This window comes from Sinocyclocheilus anshuiensis, unplaced genomic scaffold (genome assembly GCF_001515605.1).
Source record: "Sinocyclocheilus anshuiensis isolate Anshui unplaced genomic scaffold, SAMN03320099.WGS_v1.1 scaffold804, whole genome shotgun sequence".
Lineage (NCBI taxonomy): Eukaryota > Metazoa > Chordata > Actinopteri > Cypriniformes > Cyprinidae > Sinocyclocheilus > Sinocyclocheilus anshuiensis.
In genome coordinates this window covers 266,334-279,750 of record NW_015557098.1, presented here as the reverse complement: position 1 = coordinate 279,750, position 13,417 = coordinate 266,334, and the positions used below count along the sequence as shown (strand labels likewise).

The 13,417-nt window shown below is 40.9% G+C and overlaps 2 protein-coding genes across 5 annotated transcripts in view; both read left to right on the top strand.

Annotated features, from left to right (window-relative positions):
• The window catches only part of LOC107677454 (protein PRRC2A-like), a 29,071-nt gene extending 22,906 nt beyond the window's left edge, over positions 1–6,165 (top strand). For all 3 annotated transcript variants that reach the window (XM_016472361.1, XM_016472362.1, XM_016472360.1), the window contains one exon: positions 746–6,165. In XM_016472361.1, coding sequence (XP_016327847.1) covers positions 746–3,734 — 2,989 coding nt within the window. In that variant the 3' untranslated portion in view covers positions 3,735–6,165. The remainder of the gene's footprint in view (positions 1–745) is intronic.
• Positions 6,166–6,642: 477 nt separating this feature from the next.
• On the top strand, positions 6,643–13,417 carry LOC107677476 (casein kinase II subunit beta-like). Of its 2 annotated transcripts, none has more exons than XM_016472395.1 (7): positions 6,643–6,742; positions 7,344–7,424; positions 7,866–7,968; positions 9,368–9,483; positions 9,593–9,668; positions 12,129–12,318; positions 12,410–13,417. In XM_016472395.1, the coding sequence occupies exons 2-7, from the start codon at positions 7,353–7,355 to the stop codon at positions 12,498–12,500; spliced, it is 648 nt and encodes a 215-aa protein (XP_016327881.1). In that variant the 5' UTR covers positions 6,643–6,742; positions 7,344–7,352; the 3' UTR covers positions 12,501–13,417. The 2 variants fall into 2 exon arrangements, with proteins under 2 accessions (XP_016327881.1, XP_016327882.1); XM_016472396.1 differs by lacking the exon at positions 6,643–6,742 and adding an exon at positions 6,782–7,144.

The following is a 13,417-nucleotide window of genomic DNA, read 5'->3' as shown; positions in this document are numbered from 1 at the left end:
GCAGTTCAACAGACGCGGCAGCGCGAGGCGCACGTGAACTGATCATCTCCTCCACATTAATACCAGTTTTAGCACAAAATAAACATGACTAAACATCCGAAGGTAAGTTAAAAGAAAGAGTACAACTTTACAAGCCGTATCCTGTCTCATATAATCGCTCAGTGTTTCCTCCGCGCAAAGACGTCAATGTAAAGTCTTGTAAACAATGTCACGTAACGTCACATTTACCTCAGAAACAAACATATTCGGTGACCATAAACTCATTAGTTAGCCAGAAAAATAAACTGTAGAGAGGGGCATTTTGCTAAATATATTCACAATATAACATATTCATTATAATTTTTACTGTTCTTATGCTTAATTTATGTTTGAATAAATCCATCCATTTTTTATGACAGTCACCATTTAAATGTTTATATATATATATAAAAAAAAAACGAATTGAAGTAAAAATATTATGTAATTGTAACTTTATGTACCAAATGACTCATGTATATTTTACAGCATTAGTTGAGAGATTTTTTTTCCTTGAGAAAATTTGACACGTACTGTACCTGATATATCCAAAATAATCGATATTGAATCAAATCAAATTCGTAATTGAATCGAATATATATATATATATATATATATATATATACACTAAGTTATTTTATTAAACCAGTTTCTATTAAAATTCTTTATTCCATATTTCTTTAATTAGTTTCAGAAGCATGACACATTTTTCTTTTTTTAATGTTTCTAGAAGTGACACTCCTCCAGTACTTATGAGGGAGGGAGGCACAGCTCCCATCCAGCCTCCCAGCTCTCCATCTGGCTCATCTAACCAAACCCCACCACCTCTTGGGATTCAAGTTGGGGGCCAGGGTGCTAGCCACCATGCCCATCATCAGCCCTTTATGGGTGGGCGAGGAGGTTTCAGTAACTACCCTGACAATGGATCCAGAATGGGCTCCCACCTGCAGCAAAGGGCCAGCAGTGGAGGGACATTGCATGGTTTTGGCCATCAAGAGGGTAGTCAAAAAAGCCAGATCTGGGGGACTCCTCATCCCCATTATGACCGTAATAGCCGTTCTGATCACTCGGCCTTGGAGACCAACTCGCGTCTCCACCACCATGGTCCTCCCACTCATGCCCCTAATTTCTCTCTTCATCCTCATAAGCAAGAGAATGGCAGAGAGCGAGAAAAAGTGGGGGAGCCAAAAAAGAGTGACCCTTCACCTCCACTCCATCAGCTGTCCCTTTCCCCTTCCTGTTCATCATCATCATCTTCCTCAGCTAGAGAAGATGGTAGTGGAAAACAGTCACTACATAATCAGGTCCCACCACCGATTGAACATGATATTGGATCTGCTCATGCTTCAGGATGGAAACAGGAGAAGATGGGAAATACGCAAAATCAGCCTCCACAGCATTCTGTGCAGCAGCACCACCACCCTAAATCCAACCCTCGCAGTCGGGAGCACAAAACTGAGACACACTGGGGCCCAAGGCCTGGTAGCAGTAGCGCAAGTGGGGGCCCAACCCATAACAGAAAGGCTCCGGGCTCTGGAATGAGTCGAAATACTGAAGAATCTGCAAATCAGGGGGCTGAGAACAAATCCTTTACTCACTCAGATGGCACCACAGTTAAGCGGGCAGGTCCTATTAAGAGACCAGTACTTAAAGAGATGAAAAGAGAGGGTGGTGAAGGAGGAGGAGAAAAGACTACTGGAGTCTCTGGTAAAGATAAAGAACAAGATGCTAGCCAGACTGCAAACAAACAAGAACCGGCCTCTGGGGCTCAAGCATCTTCAGCACTCGGTGGAAAAAATTACGCAGTCTCATCAAATAAACTCAGAACTGGCGGAAAGGAGCGAGGCAACACTGGGGGTATGGGCAAAGGATCCAAAAATGGAGAAAGCTCTATCCAGAACTCTGGCTCTTCAGCTCCACAGTCCAGGAGGGAAAGAGAGCATTCTGCTGAAAGAGGAAGCACAACTTACCATGCATCTTCATCCAGAGGTAGCCGATCTAACCGTGGCCGAGGAGAATTCTATGGCCGAGGCCGAGGCTACAGGGGCACTTACACTAGCAGTGCAGGTGGTAGCAGCCGTGGGAAAGGAGGTGGCAGGAACAGCAGGGATTATAGATCAGCTGCCAACAGTGGCTACCACCATGCACCTTCTAATCAAGAATACAAGCGGGAGGCATCATCTGGCAGTGGTAGACATGGACATGGGGGCTCTCAGCCAAATCCGGGACGTGCTAGGAACCGAAGTGAGACTCGAAGTGAAGGCTCTGAATATGAAGAGGTGCCAAAGAGGAGGAGACAACGGGGATCTGAATCAGGCAGCGAGAGTGCTGGTAGTGATCTTGCTCACTCTGACAAGGAAGACCACAAGCTGAACACCAAGACTGGCATCAGAGGAGAGAACCCTACAACAGGTTCTTCATCTTCTTCAGCTCCAACCAGAAACTCCCAGACAAGAGTGTTCACACCAAGGGGAGTGCCATCTAGACGTGGCAGAGGTGGTGGTGGAGGAGCTGGAGGAGGTCTCCACAGAAGTGGAGGCAGTGCAGGAGTATCTGGTGGACACAGATCTGGACCTGGCTCTGCTTCTCATGGCTGGTCTGCAAAATCTGCAACTGTGCGAAAGCAACAGACGTCCTCACAGCCATCCCCTCCTAAAGATACAGGCCGTGGAGCCAATAGTGACAAGAAGAAAGCTGCGGACCAGAATCAGTCTCAGAGTCAAAGTGCAAATCCCTCCGCACCTAATTCTTCTGTGCCTGCAGCTATCCAACAGGGCTCCACCGAGAATGGAAGTGCTGGAGCCCCACTGTCCTCAAGTAATGTTCCGTCAAATTCCTCTGGCACTCCTATCCAGAATCTTCCTGTGTCTGCCCCTGACGGACGAAGTTTCCCTAACAGCGGATTTGAGCGCCCCCCTCGTCGCAGACGCCACGGACGATCTCAGCATCAGCAGGACAAGCCTCCCAGATTCCGCAGACTTAAGCAAGAGCGAGAGAATGCAGCCCGTATAAATGGAAGCAGTGGAATTATTGAAGTCGTAGCTGGACAACAGCAGCGGTCTTCTTCACCATTGCAGAATGCCCTGCAAGAAACCAATAGCACTCCCAATGCATCTACCGCAGCTGTTGCAAATGCAAACTACAGTGTGTCTGCAACTTCTAACAATAATAAGAATAGCAGTAACCTTGGGGGTGGAAACCAAAATTTCAATAGCCACCACCACCATCACTACCAGGGCAACTCCCAGTCACACGCTCAACACCATCACAACCATAACCCAGCTGGGGGCGCCAAATCTCCAGACGTCTCTAACCAGAACTCTGATCAGGCCAATGAGGAATGGGAAACAGCCTCCGAAAGCAGTGATTTCACCGAGTTTCGAGAAAGAGAGGGTGGAGGAGGTGGTAAACCCTATTCCTCCCACCACCATCACCACCACCACCATCCACCCGGAAGAGGTGGTGGAGTCGGCGGTGGTGGCGAGAGAGAGATGACCGCTAAAGAATTGGCCAGCAGCAAGAGAAGCTTCTCCAATCAGCGCCCTGGAATGGAGAGGCAGAACAGAAGGGTTAATGCTGGTGGAGGTGGAGGTGGAGGTGGAGGAAGAGGCCCCAGGGGTCCGCCCGGCACTGGTGGGGCGGTGGGTGGAGCTGGCAATGGTGGGGGCAATCGTGGTGAGAGGCGTGGCAACTGGCCCTCTCCTAAGAACAGGAAGTGATGTTTTGGTTTTTTTAATTTGGAAAATTTTCAGATGCATCCCTCTTATCATTGGCCACTCTTTTCTGTAAAACATCTTTCCCCTTAACATGTTAACACTTTATTATCATAAAAGATTAGTTACCAAGACCATGAACACATTCTTGTTCTTTTGGTTTATAGCTTTTTGTCCCTTATTTGGAAATTCCAAATGTGTCCTTTCACACTACCACAAATCCTAAACTCTACTCTGAGATTTTACATATTACACCCCATTTTAATGGAAATATTTCCTGACTAAAAATGCATTCGACCACATGGCCCATTTTTGTTTGCATATACAAGCACAAAATGACATCAGCCTAACAAAGATGTGCTTAGTTTGTGTATGCTGGGCACGTTACGTGTACTTGTGTAAGAGCTGTGGCTTGAAGTATATATGAGAGGCCAAGGTTGATATTATGTACTTGTGTATTCACATCACATGTTGGATTTTGGAAGTTGCTCTTTTAATGAGAACAAATGTATCATAGATTTGTTTTCCCCCTTCTTGTGTTGTTATTTTTCCATTTTCAGCCTCTTAAAGGTGAGGATATAACTTTTTTTTTTTCTTCTGCAAAGCAGGTCATTAAAATGCATTTTTAAAATAAAACCCTCTTCATTTTTGGTTCAAACTCACATTCTACTGTGCCCACCAAGTATCACACCAATGCTCAGTCTTTTTTTTTTTTTTTTTTTTTGGAATATCATTGTAGTGCCCACTTTTCAGAACTATGTGGTGTATTTTTTTTCTTATGTTAAGTTATAGGTCCTCTCTGCTCATTGCTTTGGGTTTTCAAATAGTTTCATTAGCTGTTTTGGCCTCCGCATGGAATTGTAGTCTAATAGTGCACATTATACGTGTTTATATTATTAGATGGTGATCTTAATTGAAGGTCCTTCAAAAGTTCCTCTTCATGGATCACATCGTTTTAAGATTGTTTCTGTTGTGCGCAAATCAAAGGACACTTAGACTTAGTGTCAGATCCTCATTAAATTAGAATTTTTTTTTGTTTTTTGAGAACATCCGTTAAACATTTTATTTTGTCTTGCACTTATATTAAGCCAGTAAACTCCAAAACTCTCTTTTAGGATTAATATTGTTCAGTGTTTTTTTTTTTTCTTTCTCCGCCAAATGACTAGCTGTATATCGGGCATCTTATTTGACTAGGTGTCATACTGTAGTTCCAGGTTATTGAACATGACAAGTATTGTGCTACTGTTATATTCACTTACCAGTTCTAGGGACTCTAGAGAATCACCCTCTGCATTGTACCCCCCCTTTTATGAAACCTAGAAAAGCTTTTCCTCCAGTGTGTATTTCCAAAGTCCCCCAGAACATGTCTCAGAACTATGAGCAACTGTCTTACTCACTTCCTCGGACTGATCTTCAATTTTTGACCAGTCATCTCATTGAGACACAAGTCAATGCCAAGGAGTCTGTGGCCCTTTTTGAGTAGTGTTACAAAATGAGACATTTGTTCAATGTGCAATATGCCTGACGTCAAATAAAACCTGCCCATCCAGGGAGCCTGAGCCCAGGTTAACAAGAAACCACAAATGCTTGATGTCTAAAAAGAAACGGATCAAAGCATTGTTCCCTCCTCATTTTGACCAGCATCTGTATCCTAATGGTGTAAGTTGGGGTTTGTTTGTTTTCTGGGAATGCCTTGGTCTAATGAATAGCTTTGAAGTAATAAGTAGGGCTTTCAAATGACATGTATGTGTGAGTAGGGCATTTAAAAAGTATGTGTGAATTTATATCTGAGCTCTACATGTAATGTGCTCTTTTGAGGATAGGACGCTTTGTGAAAGGCGAACATGAGTCCCAATTGCCCACCTTTTCTGACACTATTAGGATGTTTTATTTTATCTAGGATATTTTCATTATATACATTCAAGTGTGTGTATATGTTAATCCAAATGAAGTGCAGTGGAAAAAATGTTAAATCGATATATATTTTTTTCCTACATACTAAGGAAAACAACTAAAATGGGTTTATTTTACTTTTCTTGATGTCCTCAGATACAGCTTGGTTGGTCTATTCGTTGGAAGCTGTTCTCCCATCGGCTTTCAGTGCTGTTTATCATCCCTCTTAAACTTAAACCATTGATGTGGTCACATTATATGTACCAATATTGAGTAAAAATGAATAGAAATGTGTATTCCTTGAAATACTCAGAGATTGTATTATACTTCTAACTATACCAAGGTACCTGAGGTTATTATTGAAACCTTGATATACACACATGTATATTGGTATGCATCTGAGTTTGTCCGCCCCAACTTACATTCCCACACAGTTGTTGCCATTTTTAAGTTCAAGGGAGCAATGTACAAGCAGAGAAGTGTCTTATTATAATAAAAAGTATACAGAGAAAAAGTTAAATAAAAATCTTTTGTTTTAATGGAAGATCTGTGGGTTGACTTCATTTCACCATCACAGTGTTATTAAGAGTATTCTAAATAATAATACCATTTTAGACTTTTTTTTTTTTTTTAATGCGTACAATCCATGTCCATCATCATTTCATTGATTTGTTTAAGGTACACACATTTACACCAAAATGAAAGTCAACACAATTACTGCTATAAACTGCTAAATACATCGTTTTTGGTTGACCCACATACGCATTCCAGAAGGGAAAATACAGCCATGCATTGTAGAATTTATATTATTTTTACATATCTTAACATACATTCTAAATGTTAATTTTTCAGTGTTATTCGATGACCCTCATATTTTATTACATAATTATTTTATTAATATAATATGACATGAATAATTGGTTCTACTATTCAAACCCAGATAATAGCGAAAACACTACGAATGGGGAAAACATCTGATTATAAAGACTACAATTCCAACAAGCTCAGCAGAGAGCGGAAGTGACCTGCCTTGTGATCACGTGATGTATGTAGAGCTGAAGCCTCCAATCAGCGTACAGTTGTGTTGCTGCGGCTAACATCGACTCCGGGAGATCCTTGAGGTAACACGAATAAACGCTTTAATCGCTATGAGGGACAATAATATCTAGTAGCTTCGATATGTGCGCAGTTTTGGGTTATTTCTGGGAACGCGTTGTTAATTGTATGTGTTAGGACTCTCTCCAGTCGACGTATTTTAGAGACACTCGGCGAATTTGCTGCGGCCTAACGTTACGTTTAAGCGTTAGCTAGCAGCGGCATGCTAAACTCATCTTTCGTTAGCTGAACTACAAAATGGGCATCTATCAAGATACAAACGAGTCTTTTTAACGTGCCAATGGTTTTAGATGTTGTCCGCCACACATATACGCAGTTGTCCATTTGTGTTTCATTGACTCGGTTATAAGGTAAGCAGCCGGCTATGTTAGCGTGCGTCAGGCCAGTCAATTGTTTACGCGAAAACAGTAAGACGCGATACAATTTTTTTTATAAACATGTACTTACCTGAAACATATTTGCGCAGCAATATGACTCTTATTATTTTTGTTCTATGTTTCCAGTAAAGACTGACTTGACATTTTTTTGGGATCAGAAATAGTAATAGTTTTTGTCTATGTAGTTTTACTTGATCGCTTCATGTTGCTCTCCTCTCCTCTTTTCTAGTTTCCCAACATGAGTAGCTCCGAGGAAGTGTCGTGGATTTCTTGGTTTTGTGGTCTACGGGGAAACGAATTCTTCTGTGAGGTCTGTATTCGTTTCTGATCATCTCATAGTTTGTGGTTGGCCAGGGAGTGTTACAGTGTAAGCTTAACCAATTAGAAATGAGTTGTAGGGTTGAAATAGGTGCCAGACATGAGCACCACCCTCCTGAGATGACAGCAGAACTTGTAGGACTGTGTTTAAAAGGATTTATAGGACAAAACACACTATACTTTTACCACTATCACTTTAATTTATAACTGGGAAACATGAGAATATTATATTAAAGTTTAAGGCACACTGATTTGTAGGCAGTAATCTTTTCTATATAGAAAACTGTCTCTGAATCATTTGTCATTTTGCTAAAATCAATGCAGGAGTCATGATCAGCCGGTTGTATTGTAATCATTGTAGAGAACAGTAGATAAATGTGTTGTTCTGTGCATTAATGTTGGTATATGGTACCTCTCTTTTTGCTCCATACAGGTAGATGAGGACTACATTCAGGACAAGTTCAATCTTACAGGACTCAATGAGCAAGTTCCCCATTACAGACAAGCCCTGGACATGATCCTGGATCTGGAACCTGGTCAGTGATTGTTTTTGTTTTTTTTAACACAAGCATTAAAGGGTTTGATGCAGCATTAAATGAAAGTTCATATTTCTTATTTTTGCATGTTTTATTTTATTTGGACCTTGTAATGTTTAAAAAGAAAGCCTTAAAATGCCAGTCTTCTCTCTGGTGACGTATGCAGGCTTTCTCCAATCATTTAGTGCACTTAAACCCCATCAATCTGCTTCCGCTATGGAGTAAAACAGCCACATTTCAAAATTAGGGATGCTAGCAAATATTAACTACATTTTTTTTCATGAGGCAGACGATTTCGCGTGCGTGTGTGTGTGTTCGTTCGCCTGATCGGGAAGTTGCAGTGACCGAAACGGTGACATTCCAGATAAAGTTTGAAAGGAGTAAAGCCTGTGTTAATGCTATTGAGTAGGCTATTATGGCCAAAGAAGATATTTTGTTTTATAAATAAACGTTCATGTAAAAGCAGCCCACGATCAGCGATACTGCTCAGACAAGGTTTTGTTCCGTCCTCCATGCTATGCCAACTCACAAAAGAGAGAAACATGCCGCGGCTGCATAAACACAAGCACTGACTAGAGCGGCCGCGATCAGCTCCGGTTCCCGTGGAGACGTAACGCGCCGCAGACGTGTGCAGTGAGGCGCAGATCAGCTCTAACGTCACTGAATCTGCTGTTAAAAATGAACCATCCATTCATCATCATGCAAAACATACACGACAAATAGCGAATTTTTCATTGTTTCTCGAAACGTCATAGCATTTCCACACCGGCGCTGACATGACTGTGGCTTAAAATCATTTACATCCCCCACGCATCATGTACGTGGTCAGGCGTTGACGTCATCAAATTGTGATCGATTCGTGAGATCGGCCAAATAGTGAGTACCGATCGAGTCATGAAATGTGATTATCGGCCGATACGGATCTCTGGCCGATCGATCGGAGCATCCCTATTCAAAATCCAATCAACAACTGGTGCATAAAACCACGTCCCACCCTACAGATCTGTTGCTACTTCTGTTTCATTGCGACTTGAAGGTTCTGTACATTAGGCTGTGCATGCAACCAACCAGGCACATTAAAAATGTAGTTTTAGGCAAGATCTTTTAGACCAAATTCATGAATATCTGTTTAATGCCTTGAACGCTAGACTATTGCTTATTGTATGCACATATGCCATAATTCTGAGCATGCATTTGCTCTTAAGTGCAACACCTTAAAAACATACTATAGAAGACATGCATTTCCCTGTTTTAAAGTCAATGTGAAATCAAATTGGGAAGAAAAGACAATGGCATTTTCCGTTTCGAGCTAACTGTAAACAGTGTGATTTCCTAGCTGTGTAATGGTGTTATTGTATGTGTGTGTGTGTGTGTGTGTGTGTGTGTGTGTGTGTGTCAGATGAGGAGCTGGAGGACAACCCTAACCAGAGTGGCCTGATTGAGCAGGCTGCTGAGATGCTGTATGGACTGATCCATGCGCGCTATATCCTCACTAACCGTGGCATTGCCCAGATGGTGCGTTTTCTCCGGGTCATCTAGTTATTGACTGTTATAATTTCATTAAAGAAAGATCATTTATTTTTCAACTTCATGCGTATGATGTTGTGCTTGTTTTGTCTTGCAGCTGGAGAAGTACCAGCAGGGAGATTTTGGCTATTGTCCTCGTGTTTACTGTGAGAATCAGCCAATGCTGCCTATTGGTGGGTGTCCCATTTATTTGACTTCAAACAAATAATGTTTGCCATTGTAATCTTTCATCAAAAATGAGAGATTCTCTGGTTGATTGCAGGGCTTAAAGTTCTCCGGCGTGCAGCGTTTGGCTGCGGAAAAAAATAATCCTACATTTAAAAAAAACTTGTTGATATCACTTTCGAGTCCATGAGTTCGCCTACCAATGGTGTGAGAGGAGCACAGCTTTCACTCTCAACCAAACTAACATTACCAGCTAATCAGAATATTTTGCTCTTATAAACACGAGACGCGCATCGCAGCCCTGATGAATGGAGAAGCGCGACAAAAAGCTGCGAGGCGCAATGGTCAAAGATGTCCATATAGTGCATAGGCCTATTTACATAGAAAAACGAATTAAAATGCAGCGGAGCTTTGTAGACAGCTCAGAGTAATCACGTCATGTCCATAAGAACGATATGATTGCCAGAACAAATTTACCGGGATTTTTGAAAAGGTCCTGTTCTCACATGATCTCTATCTCTTAATGGTAACTTACCAGTAATTTACCAGTAAAGACTGTATGTGTGACTCTTCCTCTGCATTTACTGTGAATCTGAATTGCTTAACGTTCATCTGGGAAAACAGTGTGCATTATCTCACTAGATTTGTAACATAAATCATTTAAACCTTTGCCAATACAGGAGAATACATCAACCTATTTCTAAATATGCCATTTATTGTACATCGCGATTTCAAAATAAAAGTTTCTGAGTTTGCATGTAGCCAAATATTAAAATTAAATGGCTTTAAACATCATTTAATCACAGTGTAAGGTGAAACGTCACCAGGCCGTTGCCGCCCTCTGCAGGTATTTGTTATAACATAATGTACTTGGTTATGTTCATATTATGTATAGGCATATTACATTATGTATTTTATCAGTGTTGTTCAATAAAACCATGTAGTTACTTGGTTTTAATATTTTATTTGAGCCAATTATTATTGTTTATATATAAATAGTCATACTAAAGCCTGGTTTTCACTTAGGTCTATTTGTGTTACTAAAAAAATCAGATTACTCAATTGTCAAAATAATCAGTAGATTACTGCCCTAGATTAGTTAAAATGTTTCAAAATACAACTGCATTGTTTTACTTTTTGTAATTAAAAGACAAATATTTTGTAATTGAAAATTATCCCCCCCCCCCCCCAATCAGTTGATAATCGCTTCTTATGATTTGATGATCTCATAAACTGATCGCGTGTTGACAGCATGTTTACATGCACACCAATACACGGATGACTCTCAAAAATCAGCTTATTGAAATAACCTGTTGTCCTGGTTTACATGCAAACTTATAACCCGGCAGTGCAAGTAAACTGCGGTTAATAGACTTTATTAATAAATCAGTTTATTTCCTTTAGTGGTGTCAAAATGTAATAATTTGCATATCTAACTCTGAGTATTTAGTTTATGTCGGTTGTCATGTTAAATAAATCATTAAAAACTGAAGAAGAGTATTGCAACATGTCCGCGGGAAACTTGCATCTCATATATTACCCTCTCAAGATGCAGTATTTTGATTGTACCACATCTCCTCCTCCTGCACGAGATGAGAACACATTTTTATAATTCGTTTGTGGTATATTTCCTCCTCCCTTACTGCAAAACGTTTGTTCTGTCTGGATAGCACACATGCGCACTTCAATAAGCAGACAGAAGGCAGGTTAATGCGTTTACATGCTGGCTAAAATCGGCAAAAATCTAGCTGTTACAATCGGTTTATGACCTTACTCCGATAAAGAAAACGTGTTTAAATGACCGTGTGCATTGTCAGTTTAAGCATAACCGGGTTAAGAACATGCACTCAGTGTAAAAAAAGATGCACACCTTAAATGAACAATTCACCCAAAAATAAAAATCCTGTCATCATTTACTTACCCTCAGGTCTTTCCAAACTTGTATGATTTTCTTTCTTCTGCTGAACACAAACGTAGACATTTTGAAGAATGTGGGTAACCAAACCGTTGCTGGTCCCCATTGACTTCCATAGTGTTTTTTTTCCTACCCATACTATGGAAGTCAGTGGGGACCAGCAACTGTTTATTTACTCCGTAGAGGAAAGAAATTCATACAGGTCTGGAACAACATGAAGGTGAGTAAATGATGACAATTTTTGGGTGAACTATCCCTTTAATAATAATGGGGATTACAAAGTGAGAAACACTTCATATTTATTAAATAACACCTGCTACTAACAATCCAGTCATTTCCCAATGGATAAAATCTATAGTCGACATACTTTTTTTTTTTTCTCACTTAATATCTCATCGAGTTTCTTAATTGTTTACACTTTGTTTCATCTTGATTTTAAATTAGATAAATGGCTCTAAATAATGTTGGCTGAGCAGGTCTGTGTGCAGCCGAGTGATCACATGAGCTCCGTGTGAGTTTCCATGAGTGAGTCTAGTGTCTGTTTTTTCTCTAGGGCTCTCTGATATTCCTGGTGAGGCCATGGTGAAGCTCTACTGCCCTAAGTGTATGGATGTGTACACACCCAAGTCGTCCAGGCACCATCACACCGATGGAGCCTATTTTGGCACTGGCTTCCCCCACATGCTCTTCATGGTGCATCCCGAGTACCGGCCAAAGAGGCCTGCCAACCAGTTTGTGCCCAGGTTTGTCCTCCCTATACACCTCTGTATAAATGGATTTTCTCACATCTCTAAAATGGTTCAGTTTCTCAGTACTGTCATTCTCCTCTTCCAGGCTCTATGGTTTCAAGATTCACCCAATGGCTTACCAGCTACAGTTGCAGGCAGCCTCCAGCTTCAAGAGTCCCGTCAAAGCGATCCGCTAAGAACCTGAGCAGGGTGGGGTGGGATGGGGTGGGTTGTGTGTCCGTCGGCATGGCCTCACTCTTCTCCAACAATTTTAGATTCGACCAAGACTAAAGTTTAAATACGGAGAGAGTGAGACTATAAAACACTCTGGGGAGAAACAAAAACCTTACCTCTGAAACACTGTACAGAAAACGGGGTGTTCCTTGTGAAAATAATTTCAGTTCTTAACCTCCACATAGAAAATAAAGTTACAATTAAATATAGATACCTGTAGGATGGCTCCGCTCACTCTCTGGTCGTTTGTTTTAGTTCCCTAAGCTTAAGTAACGTTCACATACAAGAAGCGTCGTGAATTGACATCTTATCAGTTCATGACGTGACGTATGGTTGATCGATTGTCATTCAGTGACCTCCTTTGTACAACCAGATATTTGGCTTACTTTAAAACGGCTGTTGCATGAAAAAGGCAGTATATTTTGGATTTGTTTTAAGCTCAGAGTAATATAGCTGGGATCGTCTGTGACTTTTCTTTGTTGACAGACTGCAAGCTTTCAGTGCATGTATTAGAAAAGACCAGAAATGGGAAGACACAAACGCAATCAGGAAGCTGTCTCTGTCATAATTAGACCAGTGTTTTGTTTTAATCTTCAGTCCTGCACTCCTTGTCAGAACGACACCAACCTGCTAAGTTCCTCCGGTGTCGAGATTACTCCAGAGAGATTTTACTAGATTTACCACAGACCCACAATTAGGATGTTTTTTATGTTTGGTATGGGCCCAGGTTTTTCTTCTCTTGTTTAAAGTATTTCTTCTGGTAGAGAGGCGCAAGAATAGAATATATAAATCAGTTTGAAAGCATTGGAAGGTTTTTTTCTTTTCTTTACAGCTGTTGAGGAACCAGGGTTCAGAATTCACAATAAATGTCTTTTCCTAA

Coding starts and splice junctions, on each gene's coding strand:
- LOC107677476 (XM_016472395.1), top strand. CDS start 7,353: ATGAGTAGCTCCGAGGAAGTGTCGTGGATTTCTTGGTTTTGTGGTCTA. Junction 7,969..9,367: donor GATCCTGGATCTGGAACCTG/GTCAGTGATTGT, acceptor TGTGTGTGTCAG/ATGAGGAGCTGGAGGACAAC. Junction 9,484..9,592: donor ACCGTGGCATTGCCCAGATG/GTGCGTTTTCTC, acceptor TTTGTCTTGCAG/CTGGAGAAGTACCAGCAGGG.